The sequence below is a fragment of the Jaculus jaculus genome, chromosome 5 (genome assembly GCF_020740685.1).
Source record: "Jaculus jaculus isolate mJacJac1 chromosome 5, mJacJac1.mat.Y.cur, whole genome shotgun sequence".
In the NCBI taxonomy this organism is placed as follows: Eukaryota; Metazoa; Chordata; class Mammalia; order Rodentia; family Dipodidae; genus Jaculus; species Jaculus jaculus.
The window spans coordinates 170108701-170125039 of record NC_059106.1 but is presented as its reverse complement, the minus strand read 5'-3'; the positions used below and the strand labels follow the sequence as shown (position 1 = coordinate 170125039).

Sequence of the window (16339 nt, the reverse complement as noted above, 5' to 3'; positions counted from 1 at the left end):
GACCCTACCAAAGACACACACACAGGGCTGGAGAGAAGATGGCCCAGCAGCTAAAGGAGCTTGTTTGCTGCTGGCCCAAGTTCAATTCCCCAGTACCCAAATAAAGCCAAGCACACAGAGTGGCACATGCATCTAGAGGGGGAAGGACAAAACCAACCAGAGTGGGGCAGGGGACACAAGGCAGGGTGGTGGGGGAAGGACATGAGTTAGAACAAGGTGAACACGTGTAAATATGTGTATAATGACACATATGCATGAAATTCTATAATGAAAACACTCCTTTGTATGTTAACATGATTTAAAAAACTCATTTTTTGTTGTTTGTTGTTTCAAGGTAGGGTCTCACTCTAACCCAGAATGACCTGGAATTCACTAGGTAGTCTAAGGCTAATCTCAAAATCGCGGTGATCCTCCTACCTCTGCCTCCCGAGTGCTGGGATTAAAAGCATGTGCCACCATGCCTGGCCCCATCTCAACTTTTTTTTTCAACTTCATTTTTGCATTTAAAAAATATTTATTTATTTGAGAGAGAGCTAGAGAATGGGCAGGCCAGGACTCAAGCCCCTACAAACAAACTCCAGATGCATGCACCACCTTGTGCATCTGGCTTATGTGGGTACTGGGGAATCAAACCTGTGTCCTTAGTGTTTGCAGGCAAGTGTCTTAAGCACTAAGCCATCTCTCCAGCACATATTTTTTTTAATTTTTTATTTATTTATCATTTCTTGAGGCAGGGTCTCGCTCAAGTCCAGGCTGACCTGGAATTCAATATGTAGATTCAGAGTGTCCACAAACTCATGGTGATCCTCCTACCTAAGTCTCCCAAGTGCTAGAATTAAAGGCATGAATCACCATGCCCAGCTTAATTTTTTGTTGTTGTTGTTGTTATTTTTTTTTTTTTTTTTTTTTTTTTTTTTGAGGAAGGGTCTCAGTCTGGCCCCGGCTGACCTGGAATTCACTATGTAGTCTCAGGGTGGCCTCAAACTCAGGTGATCCACCTAACTCTGCCTCCCAATGCTTGGAGTAAAGGCCTGCGCCATGATGCCCAGCTTGTTTAATATTTCTAAGTAACCTGAAAATATCAATGATCCTACCATAAGGCCCTGGGTCTCATCCCCAGCACACTTTGAAAATTCAAATCTAGACTGGAGGGATGGCTTGGTGGTTAAGGCGTTTGCCTGCAAAGCCAAAGCACCCAGATTTGATTCCCCAGGACCCACATTAGCCAGATGCATGGGGGGGGGGGGCACACATGTCTGGAATTCGTTTGCAATATCTGGAGGCCCTGGCACACCCATTCTCCCTCTCCCTTCCTCCCTCCCCCTCTCCCCCTCTTTCTCTGTCAAATAAATAAAAAGAAAACTCAAATCTAGAATAACAAGAGACAAGGCAGAAGTACTCACATGATCAAAAAAATGCACCACTGCAAGCTTTTTGCTGCGCCTGGTGAAGACGCGCTGCACCTTAGCAATTTTGCCAAAGTGCTTCTCCAGGATGGCCCTGTCATTGAGGTAGTCAGGGATGTTCTTGCACTGGATGGCTGTAGACTCTAGAGGAGACGCGCCTCCAACGCTGCCTGTGCGCTCACTTCTCTTGCCCTGGCGCACAGGAGTTCCCCTGAGAGCATCTAGGAGTTCAGAAAACAGATACAAAACCAACCTTCCAAACACAAACGAAGCACAGACTGTGTAAAAGCAAAGGAGGTGTCCGCAGTCACCTGCTCTAAGAACTGATATTTTCAGGGGACTTAACAAAAAACACAGCTGGCAGCCTACAAGAAGTTTACAAGAAGCAAATGAACAAATTTTGTGGGGGTGGGTGGAATGGCCATCATGGGAAAAGACTGAGTAAAGGAAGGGTGGGCACAGGGTTAATCAAAAGTAAGAATGTTATGAATAAGCTATATGGAAACCCACTGTTTTGGATAATGACACATCCAGAAGCCATGGATTGTTACTAGACAAATTTTTCAGTGTCAGAGACAGGATACCTTCCAGTAAGTTGTTGGCCAGCAAGGTCCCTAATGCCCCCAAAACATTACAGTCCATTGCCAAGGTTTTTGGTTTCCCATCAGAAATAGACAGTAAGACCTATTGCTGAAGACTTGCAGCTTGTGCTGCAAGGTCACTGAGAAATTAAGCTGTAGCTGAGCTGAAAACCTCCTCCCTGTGGAGCAACAGACAGAAAGCTGGGAAAAGCTACACTGCATGCAGCCCTATGAGAGAAAGACATTATCAACAGTAATAAACAACAGTGGACACTGCAAGCCTTAAGTTTGGCCAGCCAGACCAAATGACCCATCAGATGTAATACTGGCACATCTGTTATGGGGGGAACCAACAGATCTCTAATTGGACTGGAGGCCAGCTCCACAGGAGGGAATACATGCCTGATACTGAAAACCTAGTCAAAAGCCTATGGCCAAGCTGGGCATGGTGATACATGCCTTTAATCCCAGCACTTGGGAGGCTGAGGTAGGAGGATCACCAAGAAGAGTCCAAGGCCACCCTGAGACCACAAAGTGGAATTCCAGTCAGTCTGGAATTCACTATGTAGCCTGGTAGAGATGAGACCCTACCTCAAAAAAAAAAAAAAAAAAAAGCCTATGGCAGGGGAGGTCACAAGCCCTAAGGGTATAACATCTGTTGTTGTCTGGTTAAATGTATATATTATGCCCATCAAACTGCAAACTGCCCTATAAGCACTTTTCCTGATGTTCATACCCATATATTAATGCTACTCTCACTTTGGATAAAGAAGCTTCTTTTCAGATGGTGGTGACCACTGGGAAGACTCAACAGGCAACATGGTGCTGAGAGGAAGTGACAGAGGAGCGCTCAGCACTGAGATATCTCTATCATACATACACTCCAAGGCTCAGGGTCCATTGTGGAAGAGGTGGCAGAAAGAATGTAAGAGCCAAAGGAAGGGTAGGACTCCTTACAACGTGCTCCTCCAAACACAAAATGGCCTGGATATCCATGACCTCACAGTGCCTGACACTACCTACACAAGACCGTCATAATAGGAAGAAAAGATCATGACATCAAAATGAGAGAAAGAGACTAATTGAGAGGAACAGGGGTACGACAGAGAGTGGATCTGCAAAGGAGAAAGTGGAGGAAAGGAGGGAATTATCATGATTTACTGCCTATAATTATGCAAGTTGTCAATAAAAAAAAGTTTAAAAATTTAAAAAACAGAGAATCTTACAACAAACCTTGTGTTGTGCGCTTTTAGAACTCACCTTCTCTTTTCTCTCTACTTTCTGTTTCTTCCTCTTTAGTCACACCTGGAAGCCTGGAAGGTGTCAGGATCGACTGACTTCCTCCTGAGGTTGTCACATGGTCACTTTCCCCAGATTCAACAAAGACACTTTCCTTTTTAGGTTCCTTGGTACCCAGACGACCTGAATCTTTGTTGCTTTTGAAGACATCCTGTATTGTCCGACCAAACAAAGTACCTCCCCGGGGTCGATTGAGACGGACTGGTCGTTTATCTGGAGGATGATCCCCCCTGGACAGAGGATCTGAGTCCTCTGCAGCCTCGTGGCCATGTCTCCTTGGGGAGCGATCCTGGTCCTCTTTCCTTTTCAGTCCTTTCATGAGATTGGGGAGTGGATCCACCTGGGAGAGAACTTCTTCACACCCCGGACGGACACCTGTTTTGCTACCTGCAAAGGGCTCGCCCAAAGACCCGGATGACGGGATGCTGCCGAAGCTACTGTTCACACTGCCAAACACTGTCTTGGCTCCTCTCCTCTCTTCCTCTGTATTTTGGTTTGACAAAGTAGAAGTGAAGGCAGATGATGAATTACTACTAATTGGTTTTGAAAAGATAAAACTTGAATTGGTAACAGAACTACTTGTCACCTGAGGAAAAGAAAAGGGGGTCAGGCCTCCAGGCCCACTGCTAACTGGGTGGGAAAATGTGAAAAACCCAGAAGCAGCTTGGCTCTGGGCTTTCTCTGCCTCAGCCTCAGCCCCCGATATTGGTCTGAACAGTGCATTATCCAGAGGTTTAAAGCTGAATTCTGTTTTCCTAAAACCAGAGCTCCCTACTTCACCAGTTTCTGGTCCAAAATTAGAACCACTTGGGAAAACCCCAACACTGGTGGGTGGTTTAAAAGTAAATCCTGTGTTTCCAGGCACAGATGAACTTGAAGGCCCAGAGGTCGCTACAAAAGGAGGTTCAATACCAGAAAAGAGTCCAGCACTTGAGGTCTGGGTGAGTCCAAATGTTGGCACTGAGGAGGAATGACTTACTCCAGAGGGTGCAGCAAAGGTGGCTACCTGTGAGAACCCTGGGCTCTTCCCAGATAATGCATTGCTTTGCCCAAAAAGAGAAGGCTGGCCAAATCGAAACGGTGACTTAGTCTGAAACGCTGTTGTGGTAGTAGAAGATGCAAAAGCACTGGGCTGCTGCCCACTGAACGGGCTCATAGGGTTCATCTCTGACCCAAGGCAATAAATACTGTACGTAGAAAACCAGACTTCTTCCTCAAACAGCCTGTTGCTCTAAAGAGCTACTGTTCATCTTCAGGATAAACTAGCTGAAAGACAAAAGTTCAAATCATCACAGCACGTCCTGCTAGAACAGTGTTAAGTCACACATGATACTATAAGGATAACCATTTAAAAGGCTGACAACCCCAAAGGCCTAACACCCTCATTTTCAGAGATCCAGCAAGTTCTTCAGGTAGGAGCGCAGGCACAGAGAAATCATTTTGTGGTGGAGGCTTAAAGCCTGATTTGTTTGTGTTCTAAGACAGTGTCTCACTGTTGCTCAGGCTGACCTGGAATTTGCTGTATAGTCGAGGACGAGCCTGAACTCCTCCTTCCTCCACCTCCCAAGTATTGGGGTAACAGAAAATAGAAAAGCACATCATCTTACTAATTTGATAAGTTCGCCAAGCCTCGCTAATAGGAACGAACGCCCTCAACTTACAATGTAACAGTTCAAAGGGTTACTGTTTCGATCACCTCATTTTTCTTCCAGTCACTCGATCACGAAATCTCTTCCCCCGCCCCCCAGGCCTAGAAATTCCGAAGGCTGGCGACGATCGGGGACGGTATCCAAGGCCGCGGCTTCGGGGCGGAGGAGCCGGGGCGAGGCCTTTGGTCGTTGGGTGACAGCCCGGCGGAGCCCGGGGCCCCGGCGACGCGAGGGGGGTTAGAGGGCTGCGGAGGACGCCCCGGGAACGCGGGCTCGGCCTGCCGCCCGGACCGCTGGAGCGGACTCTTCCGGGAGCGCGCCGGGCAGAAAAGCTCGCCGGACCGACTTCCGTTCAGCCGCTTCCGGCTTCCGCTCCCTGCGAGCTGCGAGCCGCGCTGGGGCTTCCGGCGGGCGGGCGGGCCGTTGCTAGTGTGGCCGGGCCAGCGCTCCTCGTCTGCCGGCTGCGGGACGTGCGTGGTGGTTTGTCCGGTGCGGCCTGGCGGGTGCCGGGGGACTGCGGAACCGCGCGGCCCTGGACCCACGCTGACTCCGGCCCGCACCTCAGCGCACTCCCGTCCCTCGTTCCACATTGCCCTGCCCAGCTCCCCGATGCGCACCACCCCTTTTGTACCTTCCTGGTAAACGTAAAAATCCCCTCAGAATTGCCAAGAAATTCCTCCCAATAAAAGTATTGCGGTGAGGCGGGCGTGCTAATGCACGCCTTTAATCCCAGCACTCTGGGAGGCAGAGGTAGGAGGATCGCTGTGAGTTCGAGGCCAGCCTGAGACTACAGAGTGCATTCCAGGTCAGCCTGAGCTAGAGCAAGACCCTACCTCGAAAAAAAGAAAAGAAGAAGTAGTATTGGTGTGTGCATGTGTGTTTCTGCAAAGTTTGTGACTTTTCAGTGCTGACGAGCCTTCTCTTCAATTCAACCACAGGTTCCGTCCAAACACTTTAAAGGGTCGGGTGTTCCCCCAAAATGAGTTTGGTGATTAGAAATCTCCAGCGAGTCATCCCCGTCAGGAGAGCACCACTTCGCAAAAATATGGAGATTGTGAGGACTATTTTAGGAGTGCAGAAATTTGACATGGGGATCATCTGCGTTGACAACAAGAATATTCAGCACATTAATAGGCTCTACAGAAAGAAAAACGTTCCAACCGATGTGCTTTCTTTTCCATTTCATGAGGTAAAATACACGTTCCTCTTGTGTAGCCTGCCTTCCAAAAATAACATTTCCTGTTGATTATATTACAGATAGGGCCTTATTGTTGATTTTGAACTTAAAAATATATATATTTTTATTTATTTGCAAGAAGAGAGACAGAAAATGGGCATGCAACGGCCTCCAGATGCTGCAGATGCATGCAACACCTTGTGCATATGGCTTTATGTGGGTACTAGGGAGCCGAACCCAGGTAATTAGGCTTTGCAGGGAAGCACCTTAACTGCTGAGCCATCTCTCCAGACCTTTGAACATTTAATACGTAGAATTACAGAGCAGTATGACACACGCTATTAAGTTTGTCCACCCCTAGAGGCCACAATTCTGCCATGGTGGCAGCCTAAAACAGAAACAATGACACCCTACCCTCTGTCCCTTGATGCTATCAGTGAGTTCAAAGAAGGATTTATGCGATTGTAAGTGTAACTCAATGAATATGTTTGGATTGGAAAAAATTAAAACAGCACTGAACATAGAAAACTAAGCCGGGCATGGTAGATTACACCCTCCCAGCACTTGGGAGGCAGAAGTTGGAGGATTGCCATAAATCCAAGGCCACCCTGAGAATACAGAGTGAATTCCAGGTCGTCCTGGGCTAGAGTGATACCCTACCTCAAAAAAAAAAAAAAAAGTTTGGAGAGATGGCTTAGCAGTTACGCGCTTTGCCTGTGAAGCCTTAGGATCATGAGTTCCCCAGGACCCATGTAAGCAAGATGCACAAGATGACGTATGTATCTAGAGTTTGTTTTCAGTGGCTGGAGGCCCTGGTGCACCCATTCATTCTCTCTGCCCGTTGCTCTCAAATTTTAAAAAGAGCTTTCAAGCTCAGCATGGCAGTATATACCAGCACTCAGGAGGAAGAGGAAGGAGGATCACTGTGAGTTCTAGGCCAGCCTGAGACTAAGTGAATTTTAGGTCAGCTTGAGCTAGAACGAGACCCTATCTCCCCCCCCCAAAAAAAAGTGAGAAAGAAGACATATGTAATTGTGGATTTTCTGGTTTGACTAGAAACAACGTTGGAGAATGAAAGAAATGGAAAATAAGTCATTTGGGGAAGTGGAGGCATCTGCAGGCCCTTGTGTGTGTAGCTGTGCGTACCACCAGCTCAGGCCCTGGACTGCACTCAGCCTCTGGCATGTGGCTTTAGCACCCTGTGCTCAGAGCTAAGTGTCTTTTGCCTGGGACAAGCCAGCGGATCCTGGTCGTTGGGTTATTGTTCCCATGGTGGTGTTCTCCAAGTCTCTTTCCTCATTTTCAGAATCTGAAAGCAGGTGAATTTCCTCAACCAAAATTCCCAGATGATTATAACTTGGGGGACATTTTTCTAGGAGTGGAATATATCTTCCAACAGTGCAAAGAAAGTGAAGATTATTATGACATCCTGACCGTAAGTGGGTACACAAAATCACATGTTAACTGACAAAAACACAAGTCATAGACTCAGGTGTATTTTATTAAAATTGAGCTTTCAGCTGGGTGTGGTGGTACATGCCCTTAATCTCAGCATTTGGGAAACAGGTAGGAGGAGCCCTGTGATTTCGAGGTCAGCCTGAGGCTACTTAGTAAATTCCTGGTTAGCCTGGACTAGAGTGAGACCCTCCCTCGGGAAAAAAAAAAAAAAAAAAAAAAGAGCTTTCAAGCCAGGCATGGTAGCATATGCCTTTAATTCCAGCACTTGGGAGGCAGAGGTAGGAGGACTGCAATGAGTTTGAGGCTAGAATGGAACTACAGAGTGAGTTCCAGGTCATCCTGGGCTAGAATGAGAACCTACTCGGAAAAAAAAAAAAAAAGAGGCCGGACCTGGTGGTGCATGCCTTTAATCCCAGCACTTGGGAGGCCAGGGTTGGATGATGGCTGTGAGTTCAAGGCCACCCTGAGACTACAGAATTCCAGGTCAGCCTGGGCTTGAGTGAGGCCTTACCTTGTAAACCCAAAAAGAGAAGAAAAAGAAAAGAAATTCATGAATCCACTGGCCACATTGCCAGTCCCACTCCTACCCCTTCCCTTTCTGCACTTAACCTTTGTTTTTGCTGCTTAACATGTCTTATTATTTTGGAAGTGGCCTCTCACTGTGTTTCCCAGGATAGTTTTGAACTTTCGACCCAGGTGACACTCCAACCTCAGCCTCTCAGGTTATTGGAACTACAGGCTTGGGGTGTCTTAACTGCCCAGCTGCCTTACTCTAGTTAGGCTCCCCATAGACGGTCAGCCCTGTTTGTCCATGCCCAGCCCCTGACAAAGCTGGAATGTAACTCAGTGGTAAAGCACTTGCCCAGACAAGAGGAACTGAGGCTGTGCCCAGGGCAGCAGCTACAGGTTCTTCCCCGGTGTCCTGGGACAGGACAGCTCAGTCTTACCAAGGGGAGCCTGTGAGCCTGGGGTGATCCCGAAGGAGCAAATTCCTACTACATCATCCTGTTATTCCAACAGGTGACAGCCACCCATGGACTCTGTCACCTTCTAGGCTTCACACACAGCTCGGAGGCTGAGTGGCAGAAGGTAGGAACACCTGGGCAAGGATTGGCGCGCTTCACGTGGAGGCACTGCCAGGCTATTGCCCAGCCCCCGTGCACTGCATGGCAAGAGGCAGGAACCAAGGCCCCCATCTGCCCTTTTGTGTCCGTGGGGCACTAGTACTAGTGGAGGAGAAGGGGGCTGTTAAATTTTTGCAGAGCCTCGCAAAGAAACCTATCAGTGGGCAACAAGACTGGGTACAGATAGAGACCCCTTCTGTAAGGGAAGTAGTGGTTTGTTTCCTCCGAGGGCCAGTGGGTTTATAATAGCCACCCAGTGTTTAATAGACTTAAGTCATCTTTGTAAGCACATAGCCTATTGCTCTGAGAGATGTGAAGAAACATTTATTCAATTAATAAAGGATCCCCTCCTGGCTTCACAGCCTCTCCATGCCCATGCCCCTCCACACCGCCTCCGCTGGGCCCTTGGAACCTCCAGCATCTCCCCCTGCCTTTGAGCTCCTGCCCACTGTGTACTGCCCTCCCATAGCGCTTCCAGTCTCTGCTCAGGTGTTGCCCTTAGACTTCTGCAGAGCCCTGACAGACCTGCAGGGAGGGCTTCTGGAGGAGGTGAGATGGACAATCAGGGTCTCACTAAAGGGTCCCAGGGGGCCCCACTTGCCAGCATGTGCTCTGCTGTATTCTAGATGTATGGACAAGAGAAACTGGTCCTGGAGGAGCTGAGCCGCCACACTGGAACCAGGCTCCAACCCCTGAGCAGGGGCCTCTACTGACTCCCCAGAGGCTCCAAGATACAGAGAGGGGTTTATGTACTGAAGATAAGGCCCAGAGTGGATCTCTGCTATTCATGCTGTCCTGAGAGGCTGCAGAGGCATCAGCCTGTGCTGACGATAAATTCCATGAGTGGAACGTGGCTTCCAGAAGTACAAGAGAAGTGTCTATTTAGAAGGCTGTCTTCATTATTGTGAAGAGAACGGTTTTAACCCCTTACTGAGAGGCACGACACATAAGCCTATAGGCTTCTTTGGTACGGATCTTCCTTGGAACTGGGTGAATGAAATACTATGCTTCCTGCCTGTAACTTGCAGAAATAGAACCAGCAGCCAGAGCACTGGAGTATTTTCTTCATAGGTGGGTGGGCTCCTGCCAGCAAGCAGACTGCAGAGAGCTGGGCTTCAACCCTAACCCTCGGGAGCTCTGTGACCTGGCCTTGCTGCTATCTCCCAAGAGGAAGAAGATGCAGAATTGCCCTGCACCCACCCCCCCATCGCTTCTGAGGCATTGGCCGCAAACCCGACCTGGAAATGCTGGTATCTGATGACCAGAGGAGGGGAACTGGTGGCTTTCTGCCTCTGTGCTTGCTGAACCCCTCCCCTGGTCAGTATTGCTTATTTCTCTTCTAAAATTGAAATTAGAGCCAGGCGTGGTGGCACACTCAGGAGGCAGAGGAAGGTGGATTACCATGAGTTTGAGGCCAGCCTGAGACTACATGTGAATTCCAGGTCAGCCTGGACTAGATTGAGACCCTACCTCGAAAAAAAAAAAAAATTAGCCAGCTCCCATCTTCAGCCCCTATATTGGGCAAGGCGGGCCAGGAGTACAGTGGCCTCTGACCCCCTCCCAGGCATGGTGGATCCTGCAGCGAGCACACACTTTTAAGATGCAGCCTCTTAGATTCCTTCTTCAGTCCTCAAATCTGCTGGTAGCATTCTAATCATTTGTCTTGTGGATTTAAGTTCCCTGAAAAAGCCACATCAGTGCTGACTGGAACTCCCACGATTGGCAGAGAGTTGGAATACTGCAGATTCAGAGCTAAAATGATCTCAGGTGGTCTTTAATCCCCTTAAGAGCAACCTATTACCAACCTCTGTATCTGATACCCTTCACCAGGTAAAACTTTAGAATATATTTAACTTAGGAGAGCACTGGCTCCCACCAACCCAAATGCTAAGACTGCCACCAGGTAGCATCTGAGAGCTACAGCAGTCTTCCCCACTTTGAGTTAAGCCACCTTCCTGATGCCCTTACCAATGCGTGTGGCAAACACATCGACTTATGGCTCTCTTCTGACCAGAAGAGTTCATGTAACATGATGACTCAGAACAAATTGAACCTGTGATTCCAGGCCATGGTCATTCACACTTGACTCAGAATAAACTGTGCCTCTTTATTCCCTTTGTCACAAGCAACGTTTCTGTGTTGACAGTTTCCTTCAAGCTGTCTAGAAATGTATCTCTGCCTTTATCATTGGGCTGTCTTCTTAGACATGGAACTGGCCTGCCACAGTCCTCTAGCCACTTGACTGTGTATGACCTGCTTATAAAATGGATTGTTCTCAAGCTGGAGAGATGGCTTAGTGGCTAAAGCACTTGCCTGTGAAGCCCAAGGACCCAGGTTCGGTCCCCCAGAATCCACATAAGCGAGAGGCATATGGTGGTGCATGCATCTGGTGTTTGTTTGCAGTGGCTAGAGGCCCTGGCATGCCTATTCTATCTGTCTCCCTCCCTCTCTCTCTAATAAGAGAAATTTAAAAACAAAAATGTATTTGTCTCAATGTAATGTCTTAACAATGGTGGTTTGATGTGAAATGAGGGCTGGAGAAATGACTTGGAGGTTAAAGGTACTTGCTTGTAAAGCCTAACAGCCCAGATTCAGTTCCCCAGTACCCACATAAAATCAGGCTCATGAATTGGCACATGCATTTGAAGTTCATTTGCAGTGGCAGAAGGCCCTGGCACACCCATACTCATTTATACTCTCACTCAAATAAAAATATTTTGAATGTGAAATGACCCCTATAGCCTCATTTGTTTGTGATGAAGCCTTATAGTCAGTCCCCAGCTAGTGTACCCTCTGAGAGGTGGAGCCCTGTGTGTCACTGGGATGACGTTGGGGTTTATTACTCTAGCCCATTGGTGTTCAGAGCTAGCTTGCTCTCGCTGCTGACAAGATCACTTCCCCCGCCCCACCCCCCCCCACTCCCCACCCCCCCCACCCCCGCCGCCAGGTAGGGTCTCCTTCTAACTCAGGCTGACTTGTAATTCACTATGTAGTCTCAAGGTGGCCTTAAACTCACAGCGATCCTCCTACCTCTGCCTCCCAAGTGCTGGGATTAAAGGTGTGCGCCACCACGCCTGGTTCGGCTGTGGCAAGAAACAGTGACCACCCTCAGCTCTGCCATGCTCTCCTCACCATGGTGGAACTCCCCTGGAGACTGTAAGATGAGACAAGGTTTTCCTTCCACGGGCTGCACTTGGTCAGGTGTCTTGTACTAGCAACAAGGTGATTGCTATGCTCATCTGAAAACTTGGCTCCACAATCCTTTCTTTTTCTTTTCTTTTCTTTTTTTTTTTTTTTCCTTTTGGTTTTTCAAGGTAGGGTCTCGCTCTGGCCCAGGCTGACCTGGAATTCACTATGTAGTCTCAGGGTGGCCTCGAACTCACAGTGGTCCTCCTACTTCTGCCTCCCTCTTGTTGGGATTAAAGGTGTGCACCACCACACCCAGATCTTTTTTTAATTTTTTAGGGGTTCAGAGATCTTCAATGTTTTCAACAAGGTCTCTGGATAGAGTGTCTAAGCTGGCACACTTATCCCAGCCCTTTCTTTTTTTGTTGTTGTTGTTACTGTTTTTTGTTTTTTTGAGGTAGGGTCTCACTCTGTCCCAGGCTGACCTGGAATTCACTTTGTAGTATCAGGGCAGCCTCAAATCAAGGCAGTCCTCCTACCTCTGCCTCCCAAGTGCTAGGATTAAAGGTGTGTGCCACCAGGCCTGGCTCACAATCTTTTTTAGAAATATTTTACTTTAGGGCTGAAGAGATGGCTTAGCAGTTAAGGCACTTGCTGCAAAGCCAAAGGACCCAGGTTCAACTCCCCAGGACCCATGCAAACCAGATGAATGGATCTGGAGTTCTTTTTCAGTGGCTGAAGGCCCTGGTCATTCTCATTCTCTCTCTCTCTCCCCCTGCCTATTTCTCTCAAATAAAAATGAAATATTTTATTTTAATTGATCTCCAGATGCATGTACAATTTTGTGCATCTGGCTTTAAGTAGGTACCGGGGAATCAAACCCAGGTTGTCAGGCTTTGCAGGCAAGTGCCTTAACTGCTAAGCCATCTCTCCAGCCCCCTTTTGAAGAGATTGGAAGGGACCAAGACCCCAACACTGGACTCCCCTGATTGATCATTGGAGATCATGATGAGTCTGCTCAAGTGCTGGGATACCTGGGAGTCTGGGAGGCCTGGGGTCCAGCTTTACTGGGCATGCCCAATATCTCTGAAGGTCTGGGTCGCTTGTCCTCCAGTATGTAGCCAGTGACGGGGTATCTCAGTCCCCTGACGAGCGTTCCCCTGGTGCGCACTGTGCCAGTCTGTCCCCTTCCCGGTCATCCCTCTTGTCATCTCGGCTCCCTCTGCTGGGAAGTGACTGCTTCTGTTGCTTATCTTACTATTTGTTTTCCTTTTTTCTCTGTTCAGTGTTTTTATCTTACTTTGGTTCTCTGGGTGCTTTGGTTTTGAAGTGCTGGCGATGGAACCCAGAGCCCTGCACACACACTGGGTAAGCATTCTATCATATTCTCATCCTGATGTTTTTATATAGTTTTAATATCTTATTTCTATTTATTTGATTACAGAGAGATAGACAGAGAGAGAATGGGCATGCTAGGGTCTCTAGCCACTGCAAATGAACTCCAGACACATGCATCACCTTGTACATCTGGCTTATGTGGATTCTGGGGAATCGAGCCTGGGTCCTTAGGCTTTTCATGCAAGCACCTTAACCACTAAGCAAACTCTCCAGCCCATTTTTATATATTCTTGAAAAATACTCTGCATGTCTTAACTGCAAAGCCATCTCACCAGCCCAACTCTGTATGTCTTAATAGAGAACATAAGTGTCTTGTGGACCTACATCTGGTTAGGTCAGCAGCTATATCTAAGCCTGGCCACACTCCCTCATTTCAAACCTGTGGGGGCAGGTTCTCCCATACTTCTCCAGGAAGCGCAGGGGTCCTTAATGTTTTGCTAGACTATATGTATTCCAGACTTAGCCCCCAATGCCATGAAGAGCCTAGGGTCCTGATGAGAGTTACATGGCATATGTGGACTGACTGATGTGATGGCTCTAGCCCACACTGGGACGTGTCACTCACTTCCCTGGGTCACATCTTTAAGATCTCTCTGGGGCTGGAGAGATGGCTCAGCAGTTAAAAGCACTTGCTTGCAAAGCCTGATGGCCCAGGTATGATTCTCCAGTACCCATGTAAAGCTAGATGCACAAAGTGGCCCATGCATATTGAATTCATTTAGTGTCAGGAGGCCCTGGTGCATCATTCATTCTTTCTTTCTCCCTCCTCCTCCTTACTCTCTATCTCAAATAAGTGGGTTTGGGTGTTGTTGTTTTTTTTTAATTATTTATTTGAGGGAGAAAAAGAGAGAAGCAGACACAAAGAGAGAAGGGCATGCCAGGGCCTCTAGCCACTGCCAGTAAACTCTCCAGACTCATGCACCACCTTGTGCATCTGGTTTTTCATGGTTACTAGGGAATGGAACCTGGTCCTTTGGCTTTGCCAGCAAGCATTTGTTTTTCAAGATAGGGTCTTGCTCTAGGATGGCTGGAATTCACTATGTAGTCTCAGGGTGGCCTTGAACTCACAGTGATCCTCCTATCTCTTTAAGTGCTGGGATTAGAGGTGTGTGCCACCATGCCAGGCAAAAATAGTATTAAAAAGAGATCTCTGTAGTAATGTCCATTTCATCAGGGCACTGATATGCACAGCATCCCCTGAGTCTCTGTCCTCACCATGTGCTAGGGAATGAGGTCAAGAGGAAATCCCATCCCCAACAATCAGGCTTTAGTCACCGGGCTCAAGAAACCCATGCTCGGGCAGCCCTAAACCCACTACAGGACCTGCTTAGACTCTCCAGCCTCCGCAAGGTTGCCTCGAACACCTGGCCTCAGGTAAACGCCCCATTACCACCACCAGCGCCACTTCCACAGGCCAGTGGTGCTCACACACTGGGAGACTGTGGGGCGCTGCATGTGTTCTTAATCCCTGTTAACCCAGCAAGGGCAGGTCCTTCAAGATAACCAGCATCCACCACATGTCTTCCCTCCATGCAGTGCTTTGAATAGATGCCCCCAGAAACTCGTATGTTTTGAATGCTTGGTCCCAGCTGATGGCAATTTAGAAGGTGGAGGCTTGCTGGAGGAATTGTGTTGTTGGAAGCTTGCCTAAGAGTGTTATAGCCAGTTCCCCTTTGCCAGAGCTCTGTTCACTCTCCTGCTGTCTTCCACGTGCCGTGGCAGAAGTGATGGCCAGCTTCTGCTCGTGCCAGGCTTGCTGCTGCCAGCATGGTGCGTTCTCTCAAGACTCTTAAGCCAAGATAAAAATCATTCCACCAGCTGCTTTTTGGGTCCTTTGTCCTAACAACAAAAAGGTAACTACAACAGAAATCTGTGTGGTTTTAGCCTTTTGGAACTGATTTGTGGGAGAAATGTAGGATTTGAAACTGTTGCCTAAGAGACTCTTTGCAGGGCTGTAAGCAGAGTTCAGTGGACCATTTTGGTCAGAGTTGAGAAACCTAAGTGTAAAAAGAATTGTGCACTGTATAGGCTTGGTTTATGAAGGGAAGAAAGAACTTTATCTGGACTGAGCTCGAGGCAGTTTGTGTGAGAGGTTGCCTGTGCTGACCCAACGTCCTGAGAACTTGTGAAGGGCTGAGTTTAGAAGAAATGGACTGCTGTAAGCAGAGGATATGACAAAGTGAAAGTTTCAGGCTAAAGACAGCAGCCTGTTTCCGCTACAATTGTTTGAGAGATTACCACCATTGAGAATAGGCAACTGTTCTGAATGGAACAGCTGGAAGAATGCAGATGCTTTGAAAGTAGTGGGCCAGGGGCCAAGCACGGTGGCGCACGCCTTTAATCCCAGCACTCAGGAGGCAGAGGTAGGAAGATCACTGTTCCAGGTCAACGTTGGCTAGAGTGAGACCCTACCTCAAAAAAAAAAAAAAGTAGGTGGTCAGAATAATGAGTTTTCTGCCCTTCGAAGTCGGCTTTATATTCCCCCCCTGGACAAACAAATTTGAGTGCTTGCTTCAGCAGCACATACACTGAAACTGTAATGATATAGAGAAGATTGGCATAGCCCCCACACAAGGATGATGCACAACTTCGTGAAGCAGCTTTGTTACTATGAAACTAGACATGGTGAATTCCAGGTCAGCCTGGGCTAGAGTGAGACCCTACCTTGAAAAACAAATAGTATTGTGAGGGCCAGGGGGATGGCTCAGCAGGTAAAGATGCTCGCTCACAAAACCTGCCAGCCAGAGTTTACTTCCCCGTACTCACGTAAATCCAGACACACAAAGCGGTGCATGTACCTGGAGCTCATTTTCAGTGGTGGGGGCTCTGGTGAGCCCATACTCATTCTCTCTCTTTGTGTCTGTCTGTCTCTCTCTCAAACGAACAAATTAATACAATGTTTGGTTTGGTTTGTTTTTTCGAGGTAGGATCTTGCTCTAGCCCAGGCTGAACTGGAATTCACTATGTAGTCTCAGGGTGTCCTTGAAGTCACAGCGATCCTCCTACCTCTGCCTCCCGAGTGCTGGGATTAAAGGCGAGTGCCACCATGTCCGGCAAATAAAAATTTTAAAGGGCTGGAGAGATGGCTTAGCAGTTGAGCGCTTGCCTGTGAAGCCTAAGG

The 16339-nt window shown here is 48.0% G+C and overlaps 2 protein-coding genes and 1 non-coding gene across 8 annotated transcripts in view; 2 read left to right on the top strand and 1 right to left on the bottom strand.

The window, feature by feature from the left end:
* LOC101599423 (minichromosome maintenance complex component 3 associated protein) overlaps nt 1-5209 on the bottom strand; it is a 44789-nt gene extending 39580 nt beyond the window's left edge. The window contains exons 1-3 of one of the 2 annotated variants that reach the window (XM_004669433.2): nt 4948-5209; nt 3248-4552; nt 1404-1627 (exon numbers count right to left, since the gene is read on the bottom strand). In XM_004669433.2, coding sequence (XP_004669490.2) covers nt 1404-1627; nt 3248-4451 — 1428 coding nt within the window. In that variant the 5' untranslated portion in view covers nt 4452-4552; nt 4948-5209. The remainder of the gene's footprint in view (nt 1-1403; nt 1628-3247; nt 4553-4947) is intronic. The other variant, XM_045149274.1, reaches the window with a different exon arrangement.
* Nucleotides 5210-5321: 112 nt separating this feature from the next.
* Ybey (ybeY metalloendoribonuclease) lies at nt 5322-10804 on the top strand. 5 transcript variants are annotated; one of them, XM_045149757.1, is made up of 5 exons: nt 5322-5401; nt 5874-6124; nt 7419-7547; nt 8591-8659; nt 9321-10804. In XM_045149757.1, exons 2-5 carry the CDS (start codon nt 5915-5917, stop codon nt 9405-9407), a joined length of 495 nt encoding a protein of 164 aa, XP_045005692.1. In that variant the 5' UTR covers nt 5322-5401; nt 5874-5914; the 3' UTR covers nt 9408-10804. The 5 variants fall into 5 exon arrangements, with proteins under 5 accessions (XP_045005692.1, XP_045005695.1, XP_045005693.1 ...); XM_045149760.1 differs by having other exon boundaries at nt 5379-5424; XM_045149758.1 differs by lacking the exon at nt 5322-5401 and adding an exon at nt 5409-5573.
* A 4918-nt stretch (nt 10805-15722) lies between these two features.
* Nucleotides 15723-15829, top strand: LOC123461202. The gene has a single exon (XR_006637505.1). It is a non-coding gene; the product is annotated as a U6 spliceosomal RNA (small nuclear RNA).
* Nucleotides 15830-16339: the final 510 nt, after the last annotated feature.